General features: G+C 47.3%; 1 protein-coding gene and 1 long non-coding RNA gene across 3 annotated transcripts in view; one reads left to right on the forward strand and one right to left on the reverse strand.

The window, feature by feature from the left end:
- Nucleotides 1-643: 643 nt before the first annotated feature.
- The window catches only part of IGF2R (insulin like growth factor 2 receptor), a 136,897-nt gene continuing 119,775 nt past the window's right edge, over nt 644-17,765 (forward strand). The window contains exon 1 of one of the 2 annotated variants that reach the window (XM_063623223.1): nt 644-967. In XM_063623223.1, the coding sequence (XP_063479293.1) occupies nt 819-967 (149 nt within the window). In that variant the 5' untranslated portion in view covers nt 644-818. The remainder of the gene's footprint in view (nt 968-17,765) is intronic. The other variant, XM_055268728.2, reaches the window with a different exon arrangement.
- LOC134733510 (uncharacterized) lies at nt 4,133-16,694 on the reverse strand. The gene is made up of 2 exons (XR_010117063.1): nt 12,817-16,694; nt 4,133-10,538 (listed from the first exon to the last, which is right to left on the reverse strand). It is a non-coding gene; the product is annotated as an uncharacterized lncRNA (long non-coding RNA).

Below are 17,765 nucleotides of genomic sequence, written 5' to 3' on the forward strand. Positions count from 1 at the left end.
TCTACTTTCATTGTGGCTAGCTCATGGCCATCCACATAGTGAATTAATAAAGCTTTGTTGAGTGGCACTTGCTTGACAGCGACACTTTTGTCCACTCTTTCACCTTGCTGTATTTGTGCTGCCTTCCTTGCTGTGTAGGAAGCCCACGCTTGGGAATAACATTCCTACAGAAGGTCTGAGAGGCTCTGACGGGCCAAGGTTGGAAACCCCCATGATTTGACTCCACGGGCAGTTAAAGTGTGTTCCTACCCCCCACGGATCCGCTGCCACTAGGCTGTGCGAAGGCATTTACCTCCCTGGCCCTTTGATCCAGGTTCCCCCCCACTCGTCGATCGAGGTCGGGAACAGTTGCTCTAAGCTGGGAAGCACCCGCCACGATCCAGCAGGGCGCGGTGGAAGGGGAAACTGAGGCCCGGCTAAGAATCCCCGCCGCGCCCAGCCCGCCGAGCGGCTCAGGGTCTGAGAGGCACCTGGCGCCTGCGCCCCGCCCGCGTCGCTTCCTGTCCCGCGCCGTGCGCTCACGTGACCCGGGCCTGGGAGGAGCCGGGCCGGGCGGGGGTCACCTGAACAAGGGAGTCACGTGAGCTGGGGGCGGGGGTTGGGGGGGGCGGAGCAGGGCGGCTGTCACGTGATGCGGTTCCGGAGCCGCCGCTGCCGCTGTCGCTGTAGCCGAGCCCAGTCGAGCCGCGCTCACCTCGGGCTCCCGCTCCGTCTCCACCTCCGCCTTTGCCCTGGCGGCGCGACCCCGTCCCGGGCGCGGCCCCCAGCAGTCGCGCGCCGCTAGCCTCGCGCCCGCCGCGCAGCCCGGGCCCCGCGCGATGGGGGCCGCCGCCGGCCGGAGCTCCCACCTGGGGCCCGCGCCCGCCCGCCGCCCGCAGCGCTCTCTGCTCCTGCTGCAGCTGCTGCTGCTCGTCGCGGCCCCGGGGTCCACGCAGGCCCAGGCCGCCCCGTTCCCCGAGCTGTGCAGGTGGGTGGCCCGCCCGGACGCAGGCTCTGCTCGCGGTGCCCGGGGCGAGCGGCCAGCGTGGGGGGCGGGGAGCGCTCGAGGAGCTCCTGGGGTCTCCAAGTCGCCTCTGGTCCGCGCCGGGGTCCGCCCCGTTCCCGAGGGAAAGTTGCCTGCGTGGTGTCCGGGAGTCCCGCCAGGTCCCGTGCGGAGGCGGGGGGCGCGGGGGCACACGCGGTCGTGGTGGTCCTGGAGCCCCGCGCCCGGCCACTTGTGGCTGTCGCTGAGTCGGGGGCGGCTTTGTGCGGAGCGGTCGCCGCGGCCCTTGGGGTCAGCGCCTGCCCTCGCGCGGCCGGGCGTCCGGGAAAGTTGGAAGCAGGAACTCCACTTTGCTTTGTTCCCGCTGCGCGTTTGCATCAGAGTTTCGCCAGCGGGGCACCGGTGAGGCCCCTCGGTGTGGAAAGGCTCACCGGGGCGTTGGAGCCCGCAGGAATGATCCTGGAGTTGAGTGTTTGTGGTTTCATTTGCTGATTGATTTCCCCTCGTGGGCTCATTTTCTCTTTAAAGAAGTTTTTTTTTTTTTTTTTTAGCAGGCGGTGACTTTTGTCTTCTTTAGATTGGGGGCAGGGGGTGTCCTCCAGTGTGAGCTTTCAAGACTTGACCCTTCACTTCTCTGAGCGCGACTTCCTGCCTGGTTGCTCACATGATGTCATTGTCTCCGGGGCAGATTATTCTAGTGGATCTTGCTCTGGGAACCATGATTGTATAACCCATCAGTCCCATCGAGGGCTGTTCACGTCCCGCAGCTGCTAGCAGTCCAGGGCCTGGGGAACTTCGAATTTCAGGAATTGTCTGACCATCCTTTTCTGGACTGTTTAGGATGATGGAAAATTCAGCTTTTATTTATTTTTTTAAACTTTGGTAAAAAGGAAGCAGGACGAAAAGTTTTGAACAGACAACAGTTTCTCCCTGTTACTTTTACAAGTTACTTTTCAGAGTGAAACAAAGTTGAGCCTACTTTGGGCTGAACTTGGAGTCTGTGATAGGGTTTATGGGGGGTTCTTATTTTTCCCTTGCATCAGAGATAGTTTTATTAGCACCCCTGTGTTCAGAACATGCAGAAATTAGTCTAAGGAGGGTGAGGCTGATCTCACAATAGAAACTCTTTGGAAAGGCCCATATTTTTTATGTTCCGTTTTTTTGGAAGGGGATGGGCGGATGGAGGGAGAGTTTGTGACACTAGTTTATAGACCACTTAGCTACCCTAAGATACATAGTTACTCCAGTAACTAGCATGATACAGAGAAATGGTGGCAACTTAAACGAGGTCAGGCTGAGACCAACATTTAGAGGAAGGCATTTTGGAATAATGGCTTCTGTGACCAAAAATAAGAAATTAACTCCCCTGGGCGCGGTGGCTCATGCCTGGAATCCAGCACTTTGGAAGGCTGAGGTGGGCGGGTCACTTGAGTCCAGGAGTTGGAGGCCAGCTTCAGCAACATGGCGAAACGCCGTCTCTACAAAAAATATGAAAATTAGGGCCAGGCGCGGTGGCACACTCCTGTCCTCCCAGTTAATGGAGGCTGAGGTAGTAGGATAGCGTTAGCCCCGGAGGTCGAGGTTGCAGTGAGTTGTGATCGAGTCGAGTTGCACTCTAGTCTGGGCGACAGAGCAAGGCCCTGTCTCAAAAATAAATAAATAAATACAATAAGAAATTAACCCAGCTGGCCTAGTGAGGTTGAAGTCTTGATCTTGTTAACAAATTGAAATTTGTTTCTTCACAGTTAAGATTGGCTTCAAGGGCAGACTGATACTTTGGCTGATTGATGGAACTCTTACTTTTGCATTAGGTTAGTCATGGCAATGTCTTGAGCCTGTGTTCACGAACCTCATCTCCAGGTGGAACACGGCCTCTTGGTCTAGTAGGAATGGCCTTTGTATCTTTACGTTTTTCTGGCCACTGTCCCATGTGGGTATACTTTGCAAATGCCGAAGAGGTTTTTGAGGTTGATATGCATTGTGAATATAATAAGATCTGCCCTTTGTAGTCTTAGAATATCTTCAAAGTTGTGTTGAATTTTTCTGCCAGATTTTCTTAGGACAACAAATCTGCCAATCATTTCAGAGATGGATTTTCACCCACCTCTTTCCCTGTTACTTCCCTGTAGTTGCGTATGCAGACTTCTCCAGAGCCACTTGCAATCTCTACTTTAAACCCAACATGTGCAAAGTGAACTTCCTATCTGTTCCTGTTTTATAATTTTTTTGAGGCAGGGTCTCACCGCGTTGCCCAGGCAGAAGTGCAGTGGTGCAGTCATAGCTCACTACAGTCGTGAACTCCTGGGCTCAGGCAGTCCTTCCACCTCACCCTTCTGTGTAGCTGGGATTACAGGTGTGCGCCACCCCACTTGGCTTATTATAATTTTTTTAAAATTTTTAATAGAGATGAGGTCTTGCTATGTTGCCCAGGCTGGCCTCGAGCTCCTATCCTCAAGTAATCTTCATGTGTCAGCCTCCCAAAGTGTTGGGATTACAGGCATGAGCCACCATGCTGGGTTTATGTTCCTGTTTTAAATTGATACCTCTCCTTAAATACTTTTTGAAAACTTTTCTTGGGGCAGGGGAGGTATCAGTCGTCTGTACTTTTATGAGATAAAACTGGCTAAAATTTCTGTAAATGTAGTATGTAGTTGAGGAATAGGAATGTAAATCGATTTTTTTAAATTTGATACAAAAAATTTTACCAAGTGTCACCAAAGTGTGATGTGTTAAGCTCCATTTTAATTTTGTTCCTGGGCATCAGTTTGCTGAAGTGTAAATAATTCGGCCAGGTCTCCACTGTGAGCATGAAAAGTCGAGTCCTACAAATGTCCCCGTTTGTTTTTGCTGCTTGGTCACATGGAGACAGTCCTAAATGTATACAGAAGGATCACATTCCAAATGTTTGTAAATTGGTCATTTCATACATGGAATGTGTTTTTCCGTTGATAGTATTCTTGTTCATTGTTATATGGCCCCCAGAAAGTCATTATCCTCGCAAAGGTTTTGGAGCGCCCAGACACCGTATGGCTTTAACAGAATTCTAGCCGTAAATTCTCATTGCCTCTAAAAGATGGAGTTGGATTTCCAGGAAAACAACCTCTCCTCCCAAGCCCAGCTCTCTAGAACCTAGAGAGAATGTTTTTCATCTGCAGTCGCTTAGACCAACAAGAGGGACATGCGGACCTGCTTCAGGGGTGCCTGCCAGGCATCTTGTGGGGGGCAAAGCTTCAAGGTGACCTTTGGCTCTGAGCACTCCTGGGATGGGGTGCGGTTCCTGGTGCAGTTAGTTACTGGGGAGGGATGAAGGAGACAGCATGGTTTCAGCAGCAGCTTTAACTGTGTCCATGCACGTGGAGGGGCCTGCCCTCTGAGTTGTGCATTGAACAGCAGGCACGGCAAAGGCCAATTTCCCAAAGTGTATCTGGCTTGAAGCAGTGCATTAAATAAGCGCATGGTTTTTGGAGAGACTCAGCACAGCATTTTTCAAGTGTCAAGTGGGTTACTGTGCCAGGTGATCCTTGTGCTGAGTTAGAAGTTAATGATTCTTATGCAGGTGTTTCTTGGGAGGTGATATGCTAGTACAAAGTTAGTAGAAAACTTGTTTCCTGAGGCTAATGTGATAGGCTGTGGGACTGGCCTGTAAAGAAGACCTGGGGCAGGAAAGAGTGTCTGACGGTGAGTGAAGGGCAGGAACAGTAGAGCAAGAAGAGGGGGCATTCAGGAGGAGGGGAGCAGAGGCCAGGCCATGCAAAACCAGCAACAGTATCTAAAGTGATCTCAGCTTGTCAGTAGCTTTACTTATTACCATATGCTTTAAACTTTGTAAAATGTCATATATGTAATATGCAAGTTTCCACACTTTAGTTAGGTGTTAACAAGATGCTTAATGAGTGAGGTCTTAACAGTGTGCACTAATGATAAAATAATGCATTGGGATGGTTAGATTTAAGGTAGTTAAGAACTTCAAAATTTATACAGGACAAGTTTTCCCCAGATTGTTTAGGTATAAATGCTAGAAAGTTTTTATTATATTGAGGACAAGAGAATAATGAAGCCAGCTGGGAGTTGAGGTTGGTTAAGTTACTGTCTCTAAGGAGAATTTTTTTTCCCCTGTAATTTTTCCAAAGGAACAGTGCTTATATGCCTAATTTGGGCCACATGTTAAACCTGGATCACATCCATTTGTGTGTGTGCATTTCTTTCCACAGTAAATGTATGTGGAAGCCTAAGGTTGTTAATTATGGTTACATTAGATCTCATGGATTAATTCTCAGAACAGCATCCTGACAGATGCCCAGGAAATGAATGCCTGAGTTAGGCCTCACATCTTTTATCAGCATTTCATAGAGAGAGGGATTTTTAAAAGATGGGGCTGAGAGAAATAATTGAGATGTTCCCTTCTGTATTTTGATCTTGGTATATAAACTATTGTATTGGGGAAAGAATTGAGCAGGCTCTAGAACTGAGCCTAGTGGCAGAGAGTAGCTCATCACTTCGCAGGTGTTCTTCTTCTTCCTTTTCTTCTTTTGATTGTCCTAGCCACAGAGAGCTCTTGCTAATGCCCTAACTGGTCATGAATGGTGTATGAGGAGGTGGACGTAGTAGCTGTTTGACTTTATGAGAACCGCCAAACTGTAATGCTGAATTACCATTTTGCATTTCCACCAGCGATGTATGAGAGTTCCAGTTCTATATCCTTGTCAACACCTGCCAGTCTTAGGTTTAGCCATTCGAGTGGAGTTGTAATGGTATCTCAGTGTGCTTTCAGTTTTCATCTCTGCTGACTCATGATGTTGAGCAAGAAAGGAACATCTTTTCTTGTATTTATTGGAATCCTGGATGATGTTCACCATCATCATGTACTTACTGACTGTTCGGGTATTTTTTGTAGTATCCTTTAAAAATCATATTTTGCTCCTTTTACCCCTTAAAAATTGTTTTTGGGTACTTCTCCTTATTGAGCTTTAGGAGCTCCTCGTGTCTTCTGGGTACAAGTTCTTTCTTAGATATGTGTAAGGTATGAGTATTTTCTTCCAGTCTTTGCCTTGCCTTTAAATTTTCTCAGTGATATCCTTTGAAGAACAGATTTAAAAAAAATTTGATGGACTATAAATTTTTATGGTTTGTGCTTTTGGTAGCTTAAGAAATCAACCTTAAAACTAGTGACATTTGACCTGGGTAATTTTTTGTTTGGAGAGCTATCCTGGGCATTGTAGGATGTCAGCCAGCATTCCTGGCCTCTACTCACTAGATGTCAAGACTGTACTCTACCACTTCCCCTCCCCCAGTGGTAACAAATAAAAATGTCTCCAGACATATCAAAGGCCCTGGAGGGGAGGGGGCAAAATCACATCCAATTGAGAACAACTGGCCTACCCCAAGGTCCCAAAGATTTTCTCCTGTGTTTGCCTCTAGAAGATTTTTGGTTTTAACTTTGATTCCCTAACTCTAGGATCAATTTTTGTGGTTTAATTTTTATATATGATGTTTCAAGAAAACTGAAACCATGTTTTTCCTTTGCTCTCATTCCATGCCATCAACACAGAAGACTTCTGTGATCAAATGTGTGGTGGTTTTTCCCCAGGCACCAAGCAGTGACCCCTGGCCGATTCAATTCCTGACCCTGTCTACCTGGAGATAGTGTTAGATGCCACACGTTTGGGGCTCAGTTCCCAAGACCACTCCCCACCCCACACCAGTCACAAGTCCGGGCCTCTGGAACTTCTGACCAACCGGCTTCAATTTGGGGTTCCCACAGTGCCTCTTTGGGTCTGATTAATTTGCTAGAGTAACTTACAGAACTCAGGAAAACACGGATGATTAGCAGTTTATGAGGTTATTACAAGGGATATGGATGAAGAGATGTGTAGGGTGAGGTATGAGGGAAGGGGTGCGAGCCTCTGTGACCTCCCTGCCTCACTACCCTCCAGGAACTGCCATGCACTCAACTATTTGGAAGCTCCCCCAACCCAGTTTTTATGGAAGCTTCAGGAGGTCAGCATTTCTTCTCCCAGGGTATAGGGTGGGACCCTCACTGGGGAGGATCTTAAGACCCACAGTCCCAAAGCAGGGAAGATGAGAGTCCTACCTTGGGGCAGGTGGAAGGAGGGGCAGGTGAAGAGATTGTTTCCTGAGGCCCGACGCACCCAACATTATAACAAAAGACCAGCACTAGGACCGTGGGAGTTAGGAGCCAGGAACCAGATGGAAAAAAAAAAAAACATTCTCTCGCTCTCTGTCTCTCTCTCTCTCTCTCTCCATATATACGCATGCACACACATATATAAATAACACCACAAAAAGGGTGAAAGTTTATTTATTTCCATGAATATATCTAGTTCTGTTTACTAATACTTTATGAAATATGCTTACAGCTCTGTTTTTAAGTGAGATTGGGCTACAGTTTTTTTGCTCTGCTGTTCTTGATGGATTTTGTTATCAAGAATATGTTTGCTTTGTGGAAGGAGCTAGTTAGCTTTTAGTATTTTTGTATGTGGTGAAACAGTTTGTATATAAGATGGACATTTTCTGTTTCTTAAAGTTTGGTAGAATTCACCAGTAAAACTATCTGGGCCTGGTGCTCTTAGGTGGAATATCATTGGTGAGGACTTTTGATTGTGGTTTCAGTTTTATCTAGTTTATTTTTCTATTCAGATTTTCTACTTTTTCTTGGGCCAATTTTGGTAATCTCTATTTTCCTAGAAAATTGTCATTTTAATTGTGTATTCATATTTAATAAGTAGCATGCTACTCTCATTTCTGATACTCTATAGCTCTAGGTAAATTTTTAAAATTCGTGATGTTTACTTGTATACTTTTTTCTTAATTATATTTACTAAAGACTTATTTACCTTTTTAAAGTCTTTCCAAAAGAACTAGTGTTTTGTTTTTTCATTATCTTTTCACCATTTATTTGCAATTTTATCAATTTATCTCCTCAGTAACTTCTACCTCATTTTTCTGTTTCTCGTTTGAATTGAATGCTTAGCTCTTTTATTTTAAATCATTTTGCATAATTAAGAAATATATTTAAAGCTTCATGTTTCTTTCTTCGGAGTACCATACCACTCATAGATTCTGATACTTTTTTTTTCCTCCATATTTCAATTTTGTATATTTCCTTTTTGGATTCAAAAGTTCTATCTGTTTCAACTTCCTGGACCTACTAAATTTTTAGATTTTTATTTTTGTCAGGTCAGTGGACTTTGGGGGTTTTTAATTTATTTTTTCCATTGTGCCGATAAATGTGGTGGAACTTACTGATATTTCCCTTGTGGCCTAACACCTAGTCAAGTTGGGAGGGTATTATGTGTTTGGAAAAAAAGTTCTCTGTTTGGGTCAAAGTTACTCATGGTGCTGTTCAGCTTTTCTTTGCCCTAACTCTTCTTCGGTTTGTCTGTTGCTTTTATTATTTGTATCTGGCTGCCGCCGTGGACAGGCATGTAGCCGGATGTCGTTTGCTGCTGTCGCCCAGCTTACCAGTTCTCCAGTGGTTCAGATGCTCTTCTGCTTCCCTGTTGTCTTTTGTTGCAGGATCTCAGCTGATGTGTAGTCACAGCTGCCTCTTCTTTCTGCGTGGACGCTGTAGCTTCTGTCACCCCTCTGAAGATCTCTCTTAAAGTTCTGCTCTGATTGCTCTATTAATTATTTTTCCTTGGGCCCAGTTTCTTTGGTTTGAGTTTGTCACCATGATTGCATGGTGCTGGTGCCCTTGCAGTGACAGATGACTGCTGACTGTGCACTCTGCAGTGGGTCTCCACCCAGCCTTGGCTGCCTCCTTGTGCAGCTGCGTGGGGTAGGGCTGGGAGCAGTTGTTGGAATTTGGCTGTAAATTGTTTTCGGGGAGACTGGGGGATGGGCAGGATGTGCCTCTGTGGCTGTTCTTGGCGCTTTAGGTCCTTTCCACCCTCCCAGTGTCACCCCCAAGCGCTGTTCCTGCCAAGACACAGCTGCTAAACCCCTGTTGATTGCTGCTGGCAGTGTGTGGCCTGAGACGGGGGATCTGGATTGTTGAGTTGGCTGTGTCCAATCACTTCTTTTCTCTGGACCTCATTTTCCTCCTCAAGAGAGGTGGGACTTAGTTTTCTTTCTCTGTTTCCTACTTGAAAACCTCTCATTAGGGAGTTAGTTTTGGAAGTCACTTTCCTGGGTTTGAATCCAGACTCCTCCCCTCACAGGCTTTGGGCAAGTCACAGAACCTCTGAGGTCTTCCTTTCCGTGTGTGTCCAGTCAGGATGCTGACCGTGTCGTAGGCTAGGCGTGGGATGCTGACCGTGTCGTAGGCTAGGCGTGGGATGCTGGCTGTGTCCTGGGCTAGGCGTGGGATGCTGACCACGTTGTAGGCTAGGCGTGGGATGCTGACCGTGTTGTAGGCTAGGTGTGGGAATTGGGAGACATTCGAATGCCTGGCACGTCCTCGGTGTTCATCGGTGCTGTAGTGGTAGCAGTTGCTTTATCTGTAAGTTACAGATGCTGCCTTGCATCAGGGATTTATTTTTATAGCCTGTTTCTCGGCCTCCCAGAGCTCTCCATTAGTGTCTTGGGGTTTCTGCCTCAACCAGAGAGCATTTCTTCTTCATCTGTTTCATGATTGGCACTTCCTCATGAGAAAGAAACGTTTCCACTGTTTAAAAAAGTTTCAAAGCCACTGGACTCCCTGATTTCCGGGTCCGTTTTGCATCCCAAATTCTGCATTTCTGAGGTTTGCGCCTTGAGGAGTCCTTCCTGACTCAGATTCCCCCGAACATTGAGGAGCTTGATAATTCGAGGTGTGGAGTTTGGGTGGGGGCCGGAGGTCACCCTCCTGCTTGTGGTGGCTTGGTCCCAGGCTAGGCTGGGAGAAAGGGGGCTGTCATGGTTCCAGGGCAAGAAGAGCCGTCCTCCCTGTTTCCCTGTGGTAGGATCAGGAAGTCTCAGCTAACTTGCACATGGTCGGGGGCTCCTGTGCTCACTTAGGCCTCCCCCAGGCCTCCCTGGAGGGTGGAGGAATGGATGCTGTTGTAGGTGGGAACAGAAGTGTCCAGGCCAGTGGCTTTGACGTGAAAGTGCTTCATAAATTCCACCTTGCTGTGCAACTTAAAAAAAAAAAAAGTACGGTGGCTTAGGTTTTCGAGGTGCCCAAAGCAATGCGTCATAAGCCTATTTTTGTCTCCGTGTTAGCCAGGGCAGAGGTGTACTTCCCTGTGAATCCTTCCGGGTGGGGAAAATCCCAGGTGCTCTGTGAACCTGGCCCTTCAGCCAGCTGCAGGCCTTTGGTGGGAGTTTTCTTTTTCCTTTTGTGTGCTTTTCGATCCCCTAAGGGAACCATTATTCAGTACATCTGGAGGGCAAGTTGTCCAGGAAGAGGAAGCAGATCCTAGGAGTGTCATCCTTCACAGGGAGAGGTGTAGGAAGTGAGGGAGGTGGTGGAAGTACTGGCCCGAGCTCTGTTTTCAGGAATGTGTGACAGCAAAAACTGGCCTTCACAGTTGAGTTGCCTGTGGGCTGTGGCCTAGAGGGAAGGTCAGGAGGGTCTTGCTGTCAGGGCTCTCACCTTCTTCATGCCTGCTGTGTGCTGGGAGGAGGAGAGAGCTCCTTCAGAGTGGACCCACCATTGGATTTTGAGTGTGTGCAAAATTAACTGCTTGCCATCTGCATGGTTATCTGTACTCAAGAATCAGTTATACATTGTAAAACAGCTGTTTAGTACTTTAAAAAACTCCCCCAACACTCCCTGCGCCCCACCCTGGCCTGCAAATAGAGTGCCAAGCCACCAGAATAGAAGCGCTAAAGAAGTGGGTTTCCTAGAAGTGACAAGCCTGAGACTCCAGTGAGTCACCCTCATTGTTCCCCTGAGGCACCCTCCCTACACCTGGTCTCTGCTCTTGAAGCGTCAGTTATGCCAGCACTTAATCTCTTTTCTTTTGTGTCTTTTTAGAGTCACCCCTTTAGAGTGACAGGCAGTGTGAGCTCATGGCCTTGACTTTGCGGGACATGCAGAGGGAGAGGAGAGCTGGTGACAGAGTCGGGGGTTGGGCCCCAAGGACGAGGCTGTTTTATAGGAGAGTCTGCTGTCCCCAGGCCTTTCTGTAAGAGGCTGGAAGTGAGGGAGTGAACCAGGCACCCGGGTTGGGGGCCTGCATGTCAGACCCAGCGGGAAGCATGTCTGACTTGGTTGAGAGGCAGCCAAGGGCCCAGTGTGGCTGGGTGGGCTGAGCCACTGGGAGAAGAGAGGGAGGGGCCAGAGAGCATGGAGGACTAGCTGTGGCCAGGTCACAGAGGCTGTGGGACTTTGGGCTTCCTCTGGGTAAAAGCCAGAGCCCTTGAGGATTTCAGTAGATTGGTGGATTGAAAGGCACATGGGCTGGGTGTGGTGGCTCATGCCTGTAATCCCAGCACTTTGGGAGGCCGAGGTGGGCGGATCACGAGGTCAGGAGATCGAGACCACGGTGAAACCCCGTCTCTACTAAAAATACAAAACAACTTAGATGGGCGTGGTGGCGGACGCCTGTAGTCCCAGCTACTCGGGAGGCTGAGGCAGGAGAATGGCGTGAACCTGGGAGGCGTGAACTTGGGAGGAGTGCGCCACTGTACTCCAGCCTGGATGACAGAGCGAGACTCTGTCTCAAAAAAAAAAAGGCACATGGAAGATTCGATTGCTTGGATTGCTTTAGGGAACTATGAGATCCCTAGGTAAGGGTTGCAGTTGAGCACGGTAGCTGCTTTTCCTCTTCAGGTTGCGTTTAGGCTGCCATGGAGATAGCATGAGCTCTGGAGCAGGACAGGCCTCTTTCTAACGTGGGCTTGGCCACTTTGTGAATTTGTGACCCGAGGCAAGGTCACGGACCTCACTGGGACCTCCCTAGGCTGTCCATTCTGCGTCTGTAAGAAGGTGGAGAGGGGCAGCCCCAGCTGGGTGTTGGGCTTTGCGGAGCCTCTGCTGTCTGAGGTTTGGCTCCAGCATCTTCAAAGCAGGGGCTTTTCTCCTGTGTCCACCTGATTGGCCTTTTGTGAGGAACCACCACCTGGCGGTGGCCTCATTAGCATCGTGGGCCAGTCAGCTGAGCTGACAGCCTGCAGGTTTTCTAGAAAGGCCCACCTTCCCTTGTAGTTTGCACACTCCAGGAAGGGCCCTGGGTCTGGGAGGGTTTTCTGGGACCTTGGTGACAGGGAGAGTAGGGGGCTGAACATTAAGGTCTGAATTTTGTGCTGGGGGCTGGGTTGTCCTTAAAGGCGGTTGACCTCAGACATCCACATGGTGAAGCAGGGAGTTTAGCCCATCTATAACTCTTCTTTATATATGAGGAGCAAAGTGTGAGACCGCCCAGGTAATTGCTCTGATTGGAAGAAAATCATCACGGAGCAGGGTTTAGGGTTGAGATACTGGCCTGCATCTTGTACTGGTGAGTTGATCTGAGCCAAGGCTAGCAGAGAGAGGACCGGCCGTTTTTGCGGTAGCTTTCTGTTGTGGAGGGCACTTGGCCACCTCCTGGGAACGCCACGCCCTGGTGTGTTTACACGTGTTCTGTTTCCCCCACTGCTCTAATGCTGGAAGCTCTGGACTCACCTGTCCCTGCTGTGGATGGTGCAGGGCGGGCAGGCCCAGAGTGGCATGCTTGTCCTGAGAAGTCCCAGGAGGCAGTTGAGTGTGTATGCCTGTGTGTGTGAGTACATGAGTGTGTGAGTGCAAGTGTGTGTGTGAGTGTGTGTTTGTCTGAGTGCGTGTGTCCCTGTCTTCATCAGCTCCTAGGAGATTCCTCCAGACAGGGGCCTGCCTGGCTCTCCCTCCAGTTCCTTGCCAGTGTCATGTGACACTCCTTTCAGAGGGCACTCCCCACCCCCAGCCGACTCACCTTTTTTTGTAAATTTAGTTTTTAAGCAGTCCAAATCTCTCTCTGGATTCAAATGAAAGCTGTAGATCATAGTCTGTTTCGGTAGCTCTGTGTTCCTGGTGGTGGTTTTCTCCTCACGATGACCTTGTAGGCTAGCCGAGTTTTGTCGAGGAAGTTGAGGTGGGAGAGACTGTGTCTCACACAGCCTGTTGGTCAGCGCTGGGGCAGGAATCTGGCCCAGGCCCTTCATGGCAGCTTTCTTAGGGTAGCGTGGCCTCCTCTCTATTCCAGGTGACCTCTGTTACGCAGTCCCCATTGCCTGCCCTGGTTCCCTGAGCTCTGACGTCGACTTAGATGTCATGTTTGACTTAGAGCTTCCAGCCGGATCCCTCTCCATACACCGGGCTTCCTTCCAGACCCTGCATACCTCTCGGAAAACCAAAGGCTGACGTTGGGCATTTCCCTGCTTCTATTTATTTGTATTTGTCGGCCCTGTATCTTTATCCACAGCTTTGTGGGTTTGTTAGAATAGGAAGTGAAGTACTTCCTGTATAAGCTCTGGCCATGCTGTGTCAAACTCATGTGCTTCCCCAGCCTTCAGCTCGGGATAGGAGTCTTCATGCAAATCAGATTGTTTCTCTTTTAGTGTAGGCAACAGCAAGTCGTTGACGGCAGTGGTTACCTTAGGCTCTTGACGTTCTGCTGCCAAGGTCCAGTGTGGGAACCCTGCCTCCTTGCTCCTCTTCCTTGCTGTTTTTTCCCTTCCTCCTTAGTTTAGGAGACTGGTCTGGATTTCTGAAGGTGTCTGTGCTGGATATGTATGAGCTGAAGCACTGTCTGATACTGTTGAGGGGCAGTAGTGAGCCAGGTGGTTTCTTGAATATTCTGTTAGAGGACTTGGGTGCGTGTCGAAAGTAGGAAAATCTTTTTTGAATGTTCAGGTTGGAAACACTTAACATTCTCTTTGTCTCCAACGTGTTAGATTTGTTGCTTGCTATAGACTCAGAGAAACATTTCTCTAGCTAGTGAACAGGTATCTTGTTATGTGAATTTCACTTACGTGTCACCAACTAGGTTTCTGTCTTTTAAGGAAACCAAATTACAGATTCACACATGCCTACTTTTAGTATTACTGATCCCATCCTGCCTTTATCTTGCTTTATGTGCTGATTATTAATTGCAGGCCAGTAATAAAATGTTTAATAGTTACATGACCATTAGTATAACCCCAAGATTTACAGGGACTGAGGAAACTAAGATATATTTTAAAAGAGTTTGGATATATGGCAATAAATGAGGAAGGGACAGAGTGATACTTCATGGAGATGTTTTGTGTTGAAGGGAAGGAACCCAGTTTTCTAAGTTTTATTTTCTTTAAGAGATTGAGCATACCATATATTTTGATCATAGAATTTTACATACTTCAGATGCTAGCTATTTTTAAAAGGAAAGAACTCCAAATTACGTCTTGCAAGTTATTGTGGTTTTGCAAGCATTCAGCGATGGCATATATGAAAACTCTGAGAGGTGTCATGTTAAGATACCAATGTCAGTTTAAAGATATTCTCTATCTGTATCCCTATGACATTGTATTTTGAATTTTTTATTTTTCATTTTTGGACAGACGTTTAGAACTCACTCAGTGGAGATGGCTCTGCATCTCTGTTTTAAGCTTTTTGAACTCCAGGCGGCTGTTTCGCCCTGGGGTTAGATTCACTTCTTCATTGCTGCCCCTCGATTGGTTTCGTCTTGACCAGGGTGGGTTTTGAATGTGGCCCTTGCTGGAACAGTAGCAGGAAAGTAGAAACACCTTCCTGTCTCTGGGTTGGCTGACAGTCTGTTACTTGTGTGCTTCCTTCTAATTGGTAATCTGCCAACACCTTTCAGGATATTATGAAATTTCAAGCAAATGAGGTTAAAATGGAACCTCTGTGCTTCTGAACAGGCGTGGACTGACTGCAGTTCTCCAGGATAGTTTCAGCAGAAGCAGTGAGGTTACAGTCAGGAGCAAAACAGTATCTGAGCTTTCTTTATGGGAAATATTCTGACTGTGTGCTTGGTTTGTATGGTTAAATTAATGCCCTTGTTAAATTAAATTAGAAAAATAGGGTATGTTTCTGCCACAGACTTTGCTTTAAAAGCAGAGATCTTCTAAAGTCATTCGCCTTGTATGTGACTTCTGCTGCTCCCCGTTTCCTGCTGGGCCTGATGGTTTGATTGTAGAATGTTGCTGAGTTGTGGATAACACTCACTGTGGGACTCTCTGCTGAGCTGAGTGGTCTGATTAAAGGAGAGTGTGCATCTGAGTTGAGGAAGACAGTATAGATGTGGTCCTTGTTGGTAGAGTTCACAAGCTGCTTGTATAGAAATAGCAAGGACAGTGCAGCCAGTGGGAAGGAGCTGGCTGAGGGACTTGGTGTTATTTCCATGGAAACCAGTTGGGTATGGGAAGAGAGGTTGTGGAAGGCAATGCTCTGGTGTTTGGGAGTTCACATTCTGCAGAAGAGAAAGCAGAACTGGACCGGGAGTACAGAGTAGCAGAAGTTTAAGCTTGGGGAAGAAGTTGAGCAAAGAAAAGCATATGATCTGTCGATCAGCGTGATGTGATGTGGTCTGAATCTTCAGACAGTTCACAGCTTTTCATAGAGGCTGTCCTCAGATGGGTTCAACCACTCTGAGAATTCTGCCTTTACTATCGAAGTAGTATCCATGACATTAAAAATGAGAGGAGAAGCATTTTGGCCAGTGATGGACTGCATAAACTACGCTCTGCATAAATGACCTTGGTCCTAGAAGATTATGATGAAGCTGAACAATTCCTGTCACCTAGTGATGCTGTAGCCATTGTAACGCCGTAGCACAATGCATTAGTCACATGTTTGTGGTAATACTGCTGTAAACGAACCCGCCGTGCTACCAGTCTTATAACAGCGTCCAGTCAGGTCCTAGGCCTTTAGGTCCACTCACTCACTGACTCACCCAGAGCCACTTCCAGTCCTGCAGGCTCCATTCATTATAAGTGCCCTAGGCGAGTGTGCCATTTTAATCCTTCATACCATATTTTTGCTGCACCTTTTCTATGTTTAGATATGTGTCGTGTTACAGTTGCCCGCGGTATTCAGTGCAGCAGCATGCTGTGAGGGTTTGTAGCCTGGGAACAATAGGACGTACCATATAGCCTAGGTTTGTAGTAGGCGACACCATCTATGTGTGTGCAGATACACACGATGATGTTTGTGCAGTGACAGAATTGCCTCGTGACACATTCCTGACAATGTATCCCCATCATTAAGTGAGTGACTATAAACCAGTTCCCCCCATCAGCAGTTACACTTCCTAAGGTTTCAGTTACCCATGGTCACCTGCAGTCTGAAAATATTAAGATATTTTGAGAGAGCGAGATGCCACATTCACATACCTTTTATTGCAGTTATAATTGTGCTATTTTATTATTAGTTGTTAATCTTTTACAACAACTGATTTATAAATTAAATTTAATCATGGGTATGTATGTAAAGGAAAAACCATATCTGAAACTATATTCCTGGTTTCAGGCCTCTACTGGGGGTCTTGTATCTGTGATTACAAGGTGCTGTGAAGGGATAACTTTACTTTTTCTGTATGACTAGCATTTTATTGAATCAAATTGTGTAGATGGTTGGCAATATAATAGGAACTCAGAGATCTTTATGCCATACAGAGTCTATCCTTTTAATGGCATCTATTGTGACAAGATTTAAACTAAAGTTTTGTGGAATGTTTTGCCAGTTTTCATGTTGTAATTGAAACTAAATGTTTTCTGTAAAGTTAAAACCATTTCTTTAAATGGAAAATAAATGAAGCTGTTTACCTGATTGGTTAAGGACTCACCCTTGGGCCTCACACTGCCTAGGTCAGTTCTTCACTTTGTAATTCTGTGATGTTGGGCAAGTTCCTCATTCTGAGCCTTGGGATCTGCGGCTTCAAAGCTGAGGAACTTGGGAGGGTTGGATAATGGTGTCACGTTCTGTGGGGAGATTTGGCTCACATGTTAGCTGTGTGGGTGAGAGCCATGCTGTCATGAGTTCTTAGCCACTGGCCAGTTTCCATCTCCAGCCATCAGTAGAGATGCTGATCCTGCATCTGCCAGTCATTGCTCCAGGAGGGAGGACATTACTGTCCCAGAGTGACGGTGTCATTGGGGATAACAGACACCTCAGAAAATGCCACCACTGAGCTGTATGAAGTGCCATGGCAGCTAGTGCCAGAGCTGTGGATTCAGCCGGGGAGCACTGTCTGGAGGAGCTGCTGCAGCACATGTGTGTATCTCCAGCTGTCAGGCTGGCTTTGGAATGCATTTGGATTTTTTGAGAATGAGAGAGGGACCATTGGCTAACTGTTTTACGCTCTGAAAAATGACATAGAATAGTAAAGATTTTACTTATTTTTGCTGATTTTCTAGAACATTTTCTGTCCCAGAGTGATGGTTTTGAAGAACCAGGGTTCTTGGACAGGTGGTTTTGCATCCAGAAGAGTGATTTTAACTAAAATCAGGCTGCCTCCCTTGAGGATGGTCACTGAATTTTGTAAGACTGGGACAATGGGCAGGGATCCTGGGTTGTTTCCAGTGGACAAGCCGCTTCTGTGGGCCTTTGCAGTTCTCCCCGCGCCTCCTCCTATGTCTCGCTGGTTTCCTTCAGTCGAGATGGAATACAGCACAGAGTCAGTGACTTTTAGAAGACTTGACAGAGTTTCAAGAAAATGCTCACTGGGCTTTCTTACCTATCCTGCTGCAGAAGTTCTTTTTTTTTTTTTTTTGAGACGGAGTCTCACTGTGTCACCCAGTCTGGAGTGAGTGGTGCGATCTCGGCTCACTGCAACCTCCATCTCCTGGATTCAAGCTATTCTCGTGCCTCAGCCTCCTGAGTAGTTGGGATTATAGGCGTGCGCTACCACGCCTGGCTAATTTTCGTATTTTTTTTTTTTTTTTT

This window comes from Symphalangus syndactylus, chromosome 2 (genome assembly GCF_028878055.3).
Source record: "Symphalangus syndactylus isolate Jambi chromosome 2, NHGRI_mSymSyn1-v2.1_pri, whole genome shotgun sequence".
In the NCBI taxonomy this organism is placed as follows: Eukaryota; Metazoa; Chordata; class Mammalia; order Primates; family Hylobatidae; genus Symphalangus; species Symphalangus syndactylus.